Genomic DNA, 17,285 nt, shown 5'->3' with positions numbered 1-17,285 from the left:
CGTGACTGCAGGGATTCATCTTCTTGGTTCTTTCGGTAAAGTGACTTTACCGAAAGAACCAAGAAGAGTTTTGATTAATTTGACCTTGTGGAAGGCTGGCTGAGATCCGTGGTTCTTCTTTCAGAAGCGACCTGACGATCACAAATGAGGGCTCAACCACGTGACTTCTCATCATCGTCATCGTCGTCATCGTGTGGACATGTACAGCAGCCAAACACGTGGCGATGTTGATTCGAAATTTTACTCTGTATCTCGTTACGACTACGCGGCCATTGCGTGCGACGTCATTCAGAACGCTGTGACGACAAACAGCGTCACCAACGGACATTTCGATTCGTCCATTGCCTGTGACGTCAGCGACAGGGCTCGGCAACCTGCGGTGAGAAAAAAAATCAACCTGGAGGGTGGTACCAAGTTGGTTTACGAGGCGACGCTTGCTAATATGGATAATCCCAATTGAGTAATGTGTGGGTAGTTTATTTTTTTCATTTGGACCGTAGTCATTTAAACTTGAAATGCACTGCACGGTATTCGCTCACTCTCGAAGAGAGAGAATAAGTCAATAATTTCTAAAGCTTTGCAGTCCCATATATATGTAATGACAGTAGAGTCGACATGTGGTGTGAGTGGACTAGTGGCCATGGGAGGTAATGACAGGGGTATCATTTGTGAGTGCGAAGGGACTGGTGGCCACGGAAGGTAATGACAGGGGAGTCAGCTGTGAGTGTGAAGGGACTGGTGGCCACGGGAGGTAATGACAGGGGCATCAGTTGTGATTGCGAAGGGACTGGTGGCCACGGGAGGTAATGACAGGGGAGTCAGTTGTGAGTGTGAAGGGACTGGTGGCCACGGGAGGTAATGACAGGGGTATCAGTTTTGAGTGCGAAGGGACTGGTGGCCACGGGAGGTAATGACAGGGGAGTCAGTTGTGAGTGTGAAGGGACTGGTGGCCACGGGAGGTAATGACAGGGGAGTCAGTTGTGAGTGTGAAGGGACTGGTGGCCACGGGAGGTAATGACAGGGGAGTCAGTTGTGAGTGTGAAGGGACTGGTGGCCACGGGAGGTAATGACAGGGGAGTCAGCTGTGAGTGTGAAGGGACTGGTGGCTACGGGAATGATCGAGAAGGGAACGTGGTGCTGTGTGCTCTCTGGTCCTCTAGTACGCACAGCAAACAGCACCACTCTTCCACCCACTCTGCATGCGAGAGTTGACGTTTCGTCGCGTGACTTTAATCGATGTATTTTAATTCTCAAGAAGAACGAACTTTAATTTAACGGGGTTTTTTCTGTTTGGCCCGCGCGCGGGTTCGTTGGTGACGAGGCCGAGGCCACTCGAGACGCCCGTTTAACCATCGGACGGTGGGTGGCTGGATTCAAACCCAGAATCTTAACGGTGCCAGCTCGGCACTGACCTCTGGGCCAAAAAGGTCGCCTCCAAACTGCGTTTTAATTGGAAACACTGAATGCAAAATCAGCACGTCTGAATGGCAAATCAATTTTCGTTGTACCTAAGAGGAATTTTACTTTCAAAGATAAGTGACTCGGACCATTAACCGAGGACAATGCAAAGCATATTACTCATCAATTGTAAGGAACATCACACGATTACCTGTTCTTTTTATCAAGTTCTGCCAGTTATTGTTACTACGCCAGAGCAGCGTGACCCATGTCCTAATTGCACATTCTGGAGGCAGATGGTAAGCTTATGCCTCAATCACTCCCGAATGTGCAAGATCGCATCGGATCTCAGAAGCTAAGCTTGATTGAGCCTGAATATTGATTGTATGTGCAACCGCCATGCATAACATTGTGGAGCGGAGGACGGTGCAGGGAAACCCACTGAGGTATTGTACTTCTATGCTCCCCACATTGGCCAACCGGAAATGACAAGCACGGTGAAGTATGGTCAAATCATCACCTCCCACCCTCCCCGTTCCATGATTCACACGGCAAAGGAAGGTCGTCATCCAGCAGCGGACAAAGGCCTATGCATGTACCACCAATAAAGTGGCCAACCTTTCCATCAATTACATATTTAGATTACATTGTTTCATTATTAACCACCGTTATATTCCGAATACTCATGGATAACACTTAGAATGAAAATAGATTTGCAATTAAGGACAGTTTTTCCCAGAACGTCACCTATTTGTACTTTTTTGCTGGTAAGGTCATAATGTTATTAACGTACGAGGTGAGTTTCATATTCCTGCGGTATTTCTAAATGCCAAATTAATAGCCAAAGTGTGGGGGGGGGGGGGGGGACACAATTCATGAAACAGTCACAGAGTATAATGAGGGCTGGAAGTGCTCGTTCAAAGATTTTACTTAAGCCTTTATTCAAATTCACAATTTCCACGGACACCATGACCTTCCTTGACAAAGTCCTCGCCTTTTCTCGTGAGACATTTACATTACTCCATTCTCAACTTTTGACCAGAATCATAGTTTCCGACCACGTAACAATATGAAGCACGCTTTTCCGCGCACACGCTTTTAAGGGTGAAATATTTTTTACCTAAGTTTTGTGGTCTCATGCGTCGCAACAAAACCCACATTTGACAACTTTCCCAGCAGGCAGGCAAATAACATTGATGTGTGCACAATCACAAGGACCAGCGCCAACCTTTAAACGGCAATAACAAAAGGCAGCAACGATTATAAATGTGAAGGCACATGGGGGAGGAACAGAATGGTGAAAAACAGCAGATAACTGAGCTTTGGTGAAAATTAAGTTTGCTTTTGCAAATTTTTTTTTTCCTCTCTCACACATGAATTATTAAAAGCCAAACCAAGCACACTTTCCCTTGGGTTTAATGTGATCGCAATCAAAGGAAGCCGCAATGAACGTTTCACGTCATTCACAAAATTGGGGCCACGTTCGCTGCAGCGGACAATGAGCTTCCACCGGGCCACGGGGAATATGATTGGCGAGCATCTCTGCTTTACTCAACAGTTTCCGCAGCACTCTGTTAACACGCCGAACAGATTGACGTCCTGTGGAGAGCAGACCGCAGGCACCACCAAGCTACACAGCTTGTGTGCGAGGGCGCGAGCTTAACCCTTTAGCGTTTCCAAGACGTCTGCAAGTTGCAGGATGGGCGTCGGTTCCGTTCGTCGCTGAATCATTGAACGCGCAAGTGGTTGAGCGTTAATTTTATTTAGAGAAGCCGCTGTTTTGAAAAGACATTGTACTCTCCGCAGACAACTCTAGCGACACGACCGCAACTCTACGATAGCTGGCGCCAAACTGTGCCACGCGCCCTCCCGCATGGCCTTGTGGGAGCCTCGCTACGTCTTCCGACCTCATGATGTACCGACAGTTAATTTATTTTAGTTCTTCTGATGACGTACACGTACGTACACGTACGTCATCAAAATGGGAAAGGGATGGGACAGGATTAAATGACAACAAGTCGTAGCAGCTCCACCAGAGTGGGCATGATGCAAGACAGAGGGTCACATTAGCGGTTGTATCGCCAATTAGTCAGCACACTGTGGGTGTTAAAACCGGTCCAGACTTTTTGCTTATGTTGAAACAATACCGATTAAATGATGCACTCCCAGAAGGCCGTGCGGCTGATGAGTTGTGTAAGAAATATTTTTTTTTTTACGTGGCAAGACGGATATGTGGAGACATACCGTCTGCTTATTTATTCCGTCATAAAAAATTCCCAAACAACGACGCAAACGATTATTTCGTATCAAGGGGTCAAGGTCAGGGGGTCAAAAAAAAAAGTCACACCAGGAGAAGAAAACTCCCCCCCCCCTCCCTCCCATCTTGAGACTCCTTCAGCGCAGCATTAGATCGTGCCAGGTGGTACAAGGTGGGTGACACGCCTTCACGTTCGATGACACGTGTCACACCCTACTTAATTCGATTGATTGAGGACACATCGGCCTTTCGAACCTTGAGCGATGAGAAAAAAAAATCACACGTCGGTGTTTTTTTTTTCACCTTTCTTTCTTCCGCCGACATTTGGTGATCAGATAAAGGCGATCGACACTCCCCACGTGTGAACGTTTAAACCGCCAATGGCCAGCCTGATGTGAATCTGGGACCCTGGCAAAACGTTGCCTTCATAAGCTCCTCAAGCAGCCCCAGCCAGCCACCCTCATACCCAAGGCTATAATGCAGAGGAAAAGATTTAACGCGGATTTCAAACTGAACAATTTCTTCCTTCGACTTGTCCCGCTTCTATTTGAAAGGATTATAGTCTTCATCCTGTGAAAATAAATTTGATAATTATCCATCTGACCTGTGTTAAGAATAGAAAAAAAATTGGTAAAGAAATAAATTCGTCAATGTACGTACTTTTATTTGCACTCAAAAGTCGAAAATAAATTATTTTGATCCCAGAATGAATCACAATATATTTAATTTTCTTTATGCAAGCCAGTGACTTTTATTCAGCACGTCAAATTAGATTAATTCCGGGGTCAAAATACTATATTTCTACTTTTCAGTGCAAATAAAAGTGTGTGTAAAAAAATGTAAATTTGTTTATTTTTTTATTTTTACGTTTTAGTATCATTGTCATTTACTTCAATAAGGCTTGGACGTAATTTCTGGTCATTTTCAGTGATGTTGAAGTCCAGCAAAGAAAGAAAAGTAGCCTCTTCATCTCTCCGTTGATTAATATCCACATTTAATATCAGATTTAACGGGAATTGGTTGAATGCTTTGAATTAGAAAATATATCTCAAAAATAAATAACATCTCAATTGTTTTGACCCCAGAATTAATCAAATTTGATTTGTTGAAACCCTTTAAAATGAAGCTTGTAAATTAAAATTGTATTTGTAGTTTAAGTGTTTATGTTAATATTGCAAACATAATAAGTACATGTACATATTCATTCTAAGATCTCAATCCAGACAATAATAATAGTTCATTATTTTCAAGATAATTCGAATATATTTGGAACAGTGCAATAAAAAATGAAGTTAAAACATTTAGAGGCCCAGGATCGGTGGGACAGGGACCGGTTTTTAAACTGAAATCATCAATTGTCGCACAAGATGAATCTGTGTAGAAAATTTCAGCTAGTTAGGCTTCGTAAACCCGAAGATATTAAGCATCAAAGATTTGAAATAATCTAGACAGAAAACAGGGCACGTTAAATGTGTTCAAAACGGTGTTTTGCTAAGACACTCCACTTCATTTTTAATAACAAGATAATGAAAATAACAAGGTTATAGACAGTTCGCAAGTGAACATATGTTAGCGAAAAGGTTAAGAATGAGTAAGACTTCTTTAAAAGAAATGCATCTTAATGACACCACCAGGGGATAAGTTCAGTCATGGGTGATCTGCCTTAGACCATCACCTCACTGCACTCGAGCTGCCGGCTTAATGCAGAGGCAGTTGACATGTAAATTTGAAACCGTGGCATCTCAGCGGTGACAGATTATCGCACTGACCTCTGAACCAACTCAGCCACCTTTTGAACCCATGGTCTAAAAAATAACAGGTACAATGCTTTGCATTTCAGCGACCCCTAGCATCTCTTTCAATTAAAAAAAATTATCGTAGAGGTAATATAAAAGAATGAACATGGTACGTGTCATTAAAGCCATGACCGCACGTTTCGTGATTTCCATGACGGGGCAACTTGGCTGACCTCGCGTGTAAGAAAAGTAACGAAAGGTCACCGGGTCCCTTCAGGTTCATCGCGGAACGTGACTCACCTCGTCGTTGTCGTCGTCGTCAAACATGACGCCCCTTTGGCTCTGCGAGCTCGTCCTGTAGGAGCCAGAAGGCGCCCTGGAGCGTCCCGCGGGACTGTGGGGCGGAATGAAAATTAGGCGTCTGAACGACACGCGTCAGATTCATCCATCCAATTCGATTCCTACGCTAAGGGAATGAGCGTCGAATCAAGCGTGTAACAACGGATTGTCGACTGGTTAAATGATTGCACACGCAAATTATATGATGTCACCATTTTTTTTCAACTTTAGGCCATGATGTCGGTAACACAATGGCCTAATCTTGCCAATTACATCATGGGATCTTTAACGCATATACGTATATTTATATGTCGATTTAAAGCTTTCGTGACTGCAGGGATTCATCTTCTTGGTTCTTTCGGTAAAGTCACGTAGAAGGGAAATAATAAAAGAATAAAAATAAAACATAATAAAATACAATTTTCACGACGTTTCGGCCACAACGCAAGCAGCCGTCCTCGGGTGAAGACCAGGTCTGTCGGAAAGACAGGACGGCTGCTTGCGTTGTGGCCGAAACGTCGTGAGAATTGTATTTTATTATGTTTTATTTTTATTATTTTATTATTTCCCTTCTACGGTACTTTACCGAAAGAACCAAGAAGGTATATGTATATGTTGATGCTACACGAGACAAAACTATAGCCAGTTATGCGGTAGACTCATGGTAGAGATATTCTGTATAGGTCACAAATAAAAAAACATAGCCCCTTCTCCATAGCCTTCATGATGCTATAAGAAGGGCGTGAACACCAAATATACTTCTTTATTATTATTTTGTGAGTGGATATACATGTACATGAGAGTTAGTGTCGTGGTTAGTGCACTGCGCTACGAACCCGGTGACCTCATTTCGATTCCTCTCGCTGCTTCTCTTTGGAGATGCAGAAAGCAGCTCCGTTTCACTCTCACTATCACTTATCTGCAAACATTAAACATTTCATGGCGAAGTTAAGACGTCATCATGGCCAGTGCGGTCGATGTCACAACGCATTTTCATCGCAGCAACTGACACCGACCCTCCGAGATATGCTCTTCTTTTTGACTTAAGTTTAAACAAAAAAATGTTTTGCTCCCATCTGTATCCCGATCTTGCTGTCGACATCACGTCGCACAGTAGGGAGCAGCACTTTCCTACCCGCTCGACCACTGAATGTTCCTCGCACGACAATCGTACAGAATCACTACGCTCCGTGTCTCCGTGTGCATATATGGGTCTCTGTGTGAGTATATGAGTCTCTGTGTGCGTATATGGGTCTATGTGTGAGTATATGGGTCTCTGTGTGCGTGTATGGGTCGATGTGTGAGTGTATGGGTCTCTGTGTTAGTATATGAGTCTCTGTGCGAGTCTATGTGTCTCCGTGTGAGTCTATGGGTCTGTGTGAGCCTATGGGTCTCTGTGTGAGTCTATGGGTCTCTGTGTGAGTCTATGGGTCTCTGCGTGAGTCTATGGGTCTCTGTGTGAGTCTATGTGTCTCTGTGTGAGTCTATGTGTCTCTGTGTGAATATATGGGTCGATGTGTGAGTGTATGGGTCTCTGTGTGAGTAGAGTATACAGCTCTCTAAGTGAATATGTTTCTCTGTATCAGTATATGGGTATCTATGTGAATATATGGGTCTCTGTGTGTGTATACGGGTCTCTATTTGAGTCTATGGGTCTCTATGACAGTATACGGGTATCTATACGAGTCCCTGGGTCTCTGTGTAAACTCGTGTCCACTGTGAGTGTTCTCCGAGGGCACGACCGGGGTTCAAACTCACCCAACTCTAAAGCCAGCAGCTGGATTAACAACTAAGACATTGGTTTATAACTGCTACTCAATTCATGTCCATATACGATAAGAATAATTCATGCAAACAGCCCCTGCTGTCGTGTTTACCTGTACGGGCGGGTTGTATTTGTTCGCAACAGATGTCGACCTGGAAGGCTTTTGTGTCGAAGTTGTAAACATTGCTTACACACACACAAGAAAAGGAAAATTAGCAGTATTCTCCACAAAATGCACAGGTTATGCTGTGATATTCCATTGAATTTCTAACAGATTTTTTTTTAAAACACGGATGGAGAATATATTGGCGGCTGATTAGCTCAATGGTCTAAACTTACAAACTAGAAGAGACCTGGCCATAAATGATAGCTCAACGAAGTGGCTTACCAAGTGGGCATTTATAGCAGCCTAATACTCTTAACCGCATGATTCAAAAGACAGAGGGAAAAACCAGAGGACTCGGAGAATCCACGCGACATGCAAACTCCATATATACAACAGGCGTCAGGGTCGGGATCGAACCCAAGCCCTCCTGCATACCAGGCCAACGTGCGTGTGCTCTCACCGTCAATCCTGGATTGTGGGGCGACGTTGCCCGCCGGGGCCTTGCGTCTGGCACTGGGGGGGGGCTCAGTGTGAAAGTCCAATCCTAACCCGCCGGCCTTGCCGCGGCTGCCTGCAACGACGCATTCGCACAAACGACGACGTTTCACGGCGTCGACGGTCAGTGGACGCTCACGGTACGGGCCTTCCGGGTCAGGTCCCGCACCACAGATTAACGCGGCTGACTACGTACGGTGTGACAGAAGTAAAACTAAAATTAAGGCAAAGATCCCCCGTGTAGCCTTAACAGACTGTTGGGGCAAGTGCTGTTAGCGGGCAGCACCTATGAAGGCCGGAACATCACACGAGGGAGTGGGTGTATGGAATTTATGTGGTTGAAAAATTGGTTCAGTGCTGGCAGGCCATGTGGCCAGATAACGAACGTGTCATCTACGTATCTCTTCCACAAGGAAGGACGTAGGGTGGATGTCTGGATGGTATCTGTCTCAAATTTCTCCATGAAAACATTTGCTACCACAGGTGATAAGGGAGAACCCATTGGGGTACCCTCATTTTGTTTGTAGAAATGTACCATTCCAGGTGAAGTAATTGTTGGTAAGGCAATGCCTCACCAAAGTTGGTACATCAGGATTCAGTCCCTGTTGGACCAAGTCTCTTCAATGATTGCAATGGTGTCAGGTACAGGTACCTTGGTGAACAGCGAGACTACATCGAAACTGACAAGCAAATCATCTGGAGACAGTGAGATGTCCTTGATTAGAGAAACCAAGTGAGCTGAGTTAAGTACAGCTGAGGTGGTCTTGCCCGTGACAGGAAGCAGGGTCTCAGACAAAAGGTGGGTGAGTTAATGGTGGAGACGATAGGACGGAGCGGGGTACCTTCTTTATGGATTTTTGGAAGGCCATAAAATCTGGGTGGTCCAGCAGCCGAAGGTTTTATAGAGAGCTGCTTGGTCGGTTCGATTAGAGAAGTCGAATGAGTGATGATATTATTCATAATCAACGTTTTTGGATTTTAGATCGCGTTATTTATAAAGGTGTCGTAACCCTCCACCACCCGACACGGCCAATCAGCAAAAAAAGTGTCACGTTGACAAAAGACAAAATAGTTCCTTGCTTTAGCCCACCGGTGTGTTGAAGCGTAAATCCACAACATTTACAATTTTTTGTGATGATATTGTTGGTTTTCATAGCCAGGCGGTTGGTAGGATCTCTATTGATTTTGGTATAGCTGCCATCATTAAGAAGGTCGTGAATTTTGTTGTTGTAAGTGGTTTTATCCATGATGAAAGTGGCATTGCCCTTGTTGGCTGAGAGGATGACAATGTCATCTCTCTTTTTTAACTGAGCGAGTTCAAAACGCTCGTCCTTGCTGATGTTGCTAATGGGTTTCTTAGCATTTCTGAGGATAGCAGCGATTTCAGATCTTGCAACGTCTGCCGGAATGCGTCCCAAACTTTTGAGAGCTACGTCGACCTGGGCAATGATGTCATCACCTGGGATGTGTTTTGGGGTGACTGCGAAATTGAACCCTTTAGCGAGTACCGATTTTAGGCTGTCGGAAATTGGACTGTTACTCTGATTGATAACAATCTTGTTAGACAAGACTCTCTTTCAATCACACTTATCATTAACAGATAAAATGTGAACATCTGATTGGGACCACGTAGATAACATGACAGTTTCCTCAACTACTTCAATGTCAACCAAATGTAAAGTTAACCTGATTGCTAAATTCAACCTCCTGTCAAAACAGAAACCAGAGCTTGGCCATATACTGGAACAGACAGAGGTAATTTCTTGCCGATGAGTGGACGAGAAACTTTCTCATCTGCACGTGAACGGGAAGAGCGATGCAAGGGCAGTGTTGGCGTTAACAGAAACGTACGTTACGCAGAGCGGCTCAATGCTAACGGCATTCAAATCGGTCACACCTGAGGTCATTGCGTCTCAGCCACGCACTCGTGACTAATGCGTTACTAATGCAACTCGCCTATTTGGCTGCTTCGTGTAATAGCTGTGCTAATGAATGAGACCGGCCACTCCCATTGTACGCGCGCACGCAAGTCGTGCTACGTTTACGGAGAGCACACAGTTGAAAGTGTGCGCCGATTTGCTGTACGTGTGTTGAACTTCTTTTGCACCGCACGTAGCGAACCGTGCTAATCGGAGGGGCGGCAGAAGACCACAGAATAAACACAAAAAGCAGTTCTAAGGAAATACGAGAGAGGGCTGATGATGCTGGTGGTCCGGGAACCAAACTTTGAGAACCGCTGCCCTAACACAAACGCTCAAGCAGTCTAACGCGCAGACACACACAGTGCAGAACTAACCGCTGCGCTACTGCTCCCCGCATACGTGGCCCGAGGGAGAAGCATTTTTTCTCCGGAGGTCATTTATTTCCCACTCTGCTTACATCGACTCTTTGAACATTCAGCCCTCAAAGCCATTAAGTGGATTCCGCGCGTACTCGGCATGCAACGTTTCAGCCGTTCGATGCTGGTCATGATAGGCGCATCGAATTGCGTGCGCGTTGAGAACACACACGTTTATTCATGATTTATGCAAATTGTACGCGAATGTTTACACGTGTTAAGGCTAATGGCGAGAGAGAACAGGACAGAAGAGAGGAGAACATCTAAATGCATGTTACAGGGTAAAATTGAGACAAAACAAATAGACACCTGAATAGAATAACAAATCCGAGCTGTAACAACAACAATAATAATGTAGATTTGTAAGGCGCATTTCATCCGTAGTAGATCCCACTAATGCGTCCCGTCTACGGAAAGTGGGAAATAAACAGAACCTGCAAAGGTACACGGCCAGACCTAGGGAATTAAAGGCCAATTTTAAGAGCTAAGTTTTCAAGACGGGCTTAAATATAGCGAACGATTGTTTTTTCATCCTTTGCACAGCAGGGAGGGTGAGACATTATGCAACTAATATCGGCCATTACAGGGACAGGAGATAGTTTTTGCAAAGATTTTGCCGGTTTTTACACGCTTTTATTTAACTCACTCCGTCTGTTATCATATCCTCAAAAAAAAATCTAACTCAATTTTTACCCACTTCCCAATGTGCTATCGACTGCAAACTTGGTATACTTATGTCATACTGATGACAAGACTATATTCTATGATTATAATTTTAAAAAATATATATTTTTAAACATTTTACACGCTTTAAAGCTTTCGTGACTGCAGGGATTCATCTTCTTGGTTCTTTCGGTAAAGTCACGTAGAAGGGAAGTAATACAATAATAAAAATAAAACATGATAAAATAATTCTCACGACGTTTCGGCTACAACGCAAGCGGCTGAAGACTTTACCGAAAGAACCAAGAAGATCATTATTATACGCGCATTATGCAGGATCAGCTTATTGTAGAGTATAGTAAGTATACTGATGGTGCTATGCAGTTTATACTTTAGTTTTTTATGTAGTTTATACTTTAGTTTTCTACGTGGTTGTTTAGTAACTGCAGCTACATACTATTAACATTCCTTTCCTTTGTTAATGCTACTCCCTGCACCCCCCCTTGGTGCTGTTGATCCTGCATAATGCATGGGCATAATATGACTATGAAACCCCCCCACCCACCTCCTACGCATTTCCCATGAATATGCTAAATTCCTCTTCATATGCACATTATTTTTGTTAAGGCGCTCTTCCACCTCCAACCCAGCTTATATATAAGCTCCTAGCTTGGTAGTGTCTCATTCTTCACCTGAAGACGGCTGCTTGCGTTGTAGCCGAAACGTCGTGAGAATTATTTTATTTTATTATGTTTTATTTTTATTATTTTATTACTTCCCTTCTACGTGACTTTACCGAAAGAACCAAGAAGATTTTACACGCTTTTTTATTTAACTCACTCTGTCTGTTGTATCCTCAAATCTTGTACTCAATTTCAACCGTCTTCCCAATGTCGTATCGACTGCAAACTTGGCATAGGTATGTCATACTGATGACAATACTAAATTCTATCATTGAAAAAAAAAATGTAAACAATCTTTTTTACGGCTCTAATTGTCCAAGTTTACGGCTCTAATTGTCCACGCTAAACTCAAGTTGCCTGTAAATCACCACGTGGTCCCTTACGTCACGGCAAGCCTCGGGGAGTCACGCCCAGGGGCGGGGGATGTGGAAGGAGGGGAGGGGCGATGGGGGAAGGGGGCAGGGGGAGGGGCAGCTCGGACAGTACATTTCATTAAAGCGTGTTTAAAATTTTTTTTTTTAATATTTTATAGACTACCAACTTAGTCGGGGGGTAAAGGGAGGGTGGCTCCCACACCTCTTCCAAGAGGTCTGGTGAGAGTGGAAGAGTAGGCCAAAGCCCCAAGGTCCTTCTGCCTCCAATGGCGCGAGCTAAAATACTGCGGTGCTGCACGTATATCGTTTTACCTTGCTCAGCATGAAAAGCGGCAAACAGCGTTTAAACATATTCTTGGTTCTTTCGGTAAAGTCAGGTAGAAGGGAAATAATAAAAAGATAAAACAATAAAAAAATTCTCACGACGTTTCTACTGGAAGAAAATTTGAAAATTTGCTGTGGCTTTCACACCTGATGATGATTGCTTGTGTTGCAGTCGAAACGTCGTGAGAATTTTTTATTGTTTTATATTTTTATTATTTTATTATTTCCCTTCTACGTGACTTTACCGAAAGAACCAAATTTTCTTGCTGTGGATTTCACACCTGATGATGATTGCTTGTGTTGCAGTCGAAATGTCGTAATATTTTTTTATTGTTTTATCTTTTTATTATTTGATTATTTCCCTTCTACGTGACTTTACCAAAAGAACCAAGAATATGAATCCCTGCAGTCACGAAAGCTTTAAATCAGCGTTTAAACAATCGTTCATTTACTCAACCAGGTTAAATCTTCGGTGTGAGTCTACCCAGGTCATTTTTTTTCCAGCCTCTGATGGGGGCTCCCACTGACAAAACATCCTCGGGGTGTATGAAGCACAAAAGGGGGCCACATCTGTCATGAGAAACTATCGGTCTTCTTCCACGGAATCGAGCGACATGAATACCCACTTCCTGTACCGTATGATGTCGATGACCAAATTCATCTGGAATGCACCGATAGGCTCAGGCCAGTTGCGTATGCAGCTTATCATTTTTATATCCTTTATATTAAGTTCGCTTGCTTGCTTACGACCGTGCAAATCTTTCGGTCGTTTTTTAACCCACTTCCCGTGATCCAATCGAGCTGACATTTACCACACAGACTCGTTGTGCGTGATAATTAATGTTCGTGAAAAATGTTTTTTCAAAATTTTACACTTTTTAGGACAAAAATATTATATTTAATTACCAATTGCTTAATGGTGCAATGCAATCAAGCCAGAGGACGAGAGGACTCTAGCCGCCACGCATATAAAGAATTTATAGTGAAAAACTTTGTTTTTACGGGTTATACTTGTTATAATCTTCTTTCGTATGGCAGATGTACATGCAGAGCAACAACTACAATTTCACGTTCAGGTGGTCAAGCCAGATAAACGCGTCAGGAGTAGCAGAGTGTATCGCTGCGATGTTTCCTTCGTGGATCGGGCATTGCGTCGTTACACGTTGCACGGTCTGTTCTGGATGAGAAGAAGTCGCACCCTGGAGAGTATTTTGATTAACATTTGTGCATCAGCTGCCACGGTTTATGCAGTCGATGTGGTTGAGGGTGGACCATTTTTGTAACGAGCAGGCCCTAAATACTCTTTGGTTCTTTCGGTAAAGTCACGTAGAAAGAGAACATAATACATTAAACAATAGCATACGACGTTTCGAGTGCAACACAATCAACCATCATCAGGTACAAATGAAAGAGAAAACAAAACCTAGTAAACTTAGAAATATAATGTAATACAACACAGATAGTCGGCTAACACAACAGTCAACACCCTACCTGGTTGATTACGCTCTTCCAAAGATTGCTAAATTTAAGAGAGAGCTTAAACACAGAACAGGAGACACATAGACAGACACGTACGCAGAGAGAGATAACACAGAGACACACAGAGAGAGACAAACACACAAACACGCAGAGGCCCTAAATAGCTAGCCGCCACGGATCACCTGACAGGCACCCAGCCCCGGAATACGACTCACCCCGACCTCCTCTCGTCGTCTTGCCCCTTGTGACCGCCGACCCCTGACCTCTGGCCCGACCTCTGCTGCCCTTGCCTCGACCCCTGCTCGTAGAAGTATGGACCTCGTCCGCCCTCTCCTCGTCGTCTTGGTCGTCATCGTCGCGATCACTCGTCTCCCCAGTGGGTCTGATTGCTCGGGAGCGGCTCACCGCCTATAGGACGGGGCAAGACAAGAGAAGAGAGAATATACTGGTTGGAACCTCCTGGTTACACCAGCCCACAGGGGATTATTGTGTCCGTCCGTCCGTTGTGTAGGGAGGGGCTGGGTGGGGAGGGAGGGGCTGGGTGGGGAGGGGCTGGGTGGGGAGGCAAATGAGGTTCCAATGGTGTAAATGCTTACCCCGAGCTCTCATACTCTGATGGTTCATTGTCTTTGAGTTGTGCGCCTTTTGGCGTCATCTGGTCCAACACCATGTGAGACTAGGCTCTAAGGAAAACTGTCTCGGGTGTGGACCAATCAACTTCAAGGCCAGTGCATACATTATCAGAGTTATGTTTTTTGTTTGCATTATGACTGCAGGTATTGTGGTCTATGCAAACATGACTCCTTGTAAAAAAAAAAGTGTCAGTTTTGTTGCCAGATAAAAGAGTAAAAAATAAACCCGTAAAAACAAAGTTTTTCACTATAAATCCTTTATATGCGTGGCGGCTAGAGTCTTCTCGTCCTCTGGCTTGAGATGGCTGCCACCTATGGGTCAGATGATTGTCTGCCAGTATTAAGCAATTGGTAATTAAATATTTAATTTGTTTTCCCTAAACAGTGTAAAATTTTGGAAAACAATTTTCACGAACATTAATTGTCACGCACAACGAGTCTGTGTGGAAAATGTCAGCTCGATTGGATCACGGGAAGTGGGTTAAAAAACGACCGAAAGATTTGCACGGTCGTAAGCAAGCAAGCAAGCACGCAAGCAAGCAAGCACGCAAGCAAGCAAGCGAACTTAATATAAAGGATTTAAAAAAAACAATTATCAAAAAAATACCTCTTTGATGTCCTCGTCCTCCTGCATGTTTTTCTTGCAGGACTCACGGAAGTGACGCACCTGCAACGGGACGAGGCGTCTTTAGCGAGGGCAACGATGGCCAGACCACGCGGCGCACGAGCTGGGCGTGTAGTAGCTCGGGTGACTCTATTGCTCGTTCGCTCCGCTATCGACCACGGAAGATAATGATCCACTGTGACGGGACTGCATTGAATTCTCGAGAAGTTTAAGATACTCAGGAATGATAATTGGTTTTTTACCCTTCGATCTGGCAACAAAACTGACACCTTTTTTACAAGGAGTCATGTTTACATAGACCACAATACCTGCAGTCATAATGCAAACAAAAAACATAACTCTGATAATGTGCACTGTCCTTGAAGTTGATTGGACTCCTTGTAAAAAAGGTGTCAGTTTTGTTGCCAGATAGAAGGGTAAAAAAACAATTATCATATTTTTACTGGCAAATGAGGTTCCAATGATGCTCAGGAATAGTAAGATGTAATTTGGAGTCATTTTGGTTAAAAAAGAAACTTAATTTTAGAATAGGAGGAATGCGGTACTTTATGGAGCCGTCTTCCAGGGGTTGCAAACGCGGTGATTTAAAAGCATCAGGTTCGGGAAGTCTTCTGCAACAATTACTCGTTAAGCAAACAGCGTGCGAACCACAACCAAAGCACAGCCTCCAGAAGATGTGATATTACTTTAGGACCCCCCCCCCATCCCGTCACAATCTCATGATGCAACAATCCATCTGGCATCTGAGCCGATTTCATTGCTCCATCTCCGCGGTGGATGTTCTCTGGCACGCGTTCTTACAGGGGGAGGGGGGGGGCGGCTACCGGCCGTCATCCATTACTCGCGACGCGTCTCGCCTAAGCCCAACGTATTCTATTAACAGCGACGACGATGTTTTATTATGTTTTATTTTTATTACTTTATTATTTCCCTTCTACGTGACTTTACCGAAAGAACCAAGAAGATGAATCCCTGCAGTCACGAAAGCTTTAAATCGAAATTTAGCGACGACGATGTTTTATTATTCACGTTGTTGCTCAACCACAAGCATACTCTGCGCACTTTTCAGCAATTTTTTTTCCAACGTTGCTTGTGGCTCATTTTGTAATGTTCCTGATATAATGGACATAATTATTCACCCAATAAAGGCTCATGAATCTCAAGACTCTTTTTTTCAAGTTGGGTCCCTTCATTGGGCAGTGTGACCAATTACATTGACGAGTGCTTTGGCATAAAGGAAGGAAATCTGCAGTAGGTATAAAAGACTCCGTTACACAATTCAGGAAGACTTAAAACGCTACACAGAAGATGAATCAAGAAAAGCGGTGATGAAATTGTCATCTCCACACCACCTTGCAACCAGAGACTAAAACACCTTACACTCCCCCATTCAGTCTCTCCTAGCTAAAAAAAAAATCTTTCTTAACTAACAAAATAGGACACATTCAGGGGCAATTTTGTCTTTGTAGGCGTATTCAATAAAAAAAAAGATTTACTCTGTGCTTATATTCTGACAGCATGACTGTAACATAAACGGTGACAAGCGCTTAAGTAATGTTTAACACAAAGCGATAACAGTCATCGGTCGCGGATAAATCACGCTGCGTTCACCCTCATGGTGGTGATGATTGGTATTGGTGACGGGGGACGTATCTCAGGTTGGAGCCGACCGAGCGGTGAACCGTCCTGTGTGCGCACTGCATGTTTAATGCTAATAGCGCGCTGAACACATTTGCATAGACTAAATCTGCTCCGAGAGACATTAAGCCGAGTAAACGCGTTTTATTTGGCCAGCTGCGCAGTGAACCAAATATTATATGCACAATAAAATAAACAAACAACTTTCAATCTCTTCGTATTAAATACTTATAGAGCATCAGCCTTATAGGGCCTATAATTGGCTTTTCAGGATATGTGGCTGCTGCTACCGTGGTGGCCAGAAGTCTTTGAAAAAGTACCCACACTTTACCCCACCACCACACGTAACCTATTTATACTGCTCGGTGGATGGAGGCGGAGGGTTTTAAAGATTTAACACGTAGCAGGCTTTCGCGACCAATATTATTCATAA

At 43.9% G+C, this 17,285-nt stretch overlaps 1 protein-coding gene across 1 annotated transcript in view; it reads right to left on the bottom strand.

The window, feature by feature from the left end:
• Nucleotides 1-2,314: 2,314 nt before the first annotated feature.
• MRE11 (MRE11 double strand break repair nuclease) overlaps nucleotides 2,315-17,285 on the bottom strand; it is an 82,728-nt gene continuing 67,757 nt past the window's right edge. The window contains exons 13-19 of the mRNA XM_078618188.1: nucleotides 15,197-15,256; nucleotides 14,173-14,365; nucleotides 8,062-8,172; nucleotides 7,608-7,681; nucleotides 6,567-6,649; nucleotides 5,692-5,785; nucleotides 2,315-4,225 (exon numbers count right to left, since the gene is read on the bottom strand). Coding sequence (XP_078474314.1) covers nucleotides 4,199-4,225; nucleotides 5,692-5,785; nucleotides 6,567-6,649; nucleotides 7,608-7,681; nucleotides 8,062-8,172; nucleotides 14,173-14,365; nucleotides 15,197-15,256 — 642 coding nt within the window. The 3' untranslated portion in view covers nucleotides 2,315-4,198. The remainder of the gene's footprint in view (nucleotides 4,226-5,691; nucleotides 5,786-6,566; nucleotides 6,650-7,607; nucleotides 7,682-8,061; nucleotides 8,173-14,172; nucleotides 14,366-15,196; nucleotides 15,257-17,285) is intronic.

Source organism: Lampetra planeri, chromosome 56 (genome assembly GCF_965212315.1).
Source record: "Lampetra planeri chromosome 56, kcLamPlan1.2.h2, whole genome shotgun sequence".
Lineage (NCBI taxonomy): Eukaryota > Metazoa > Chordata > Hyperoartia > Petromyzontiformes > Petromyzontidae > Lampetra > Lampetra planeri.
Note: the sequence above shows the minus strand (reverse complement) of the source record. Positions and strands in the feature narration are given on the sequence as shown.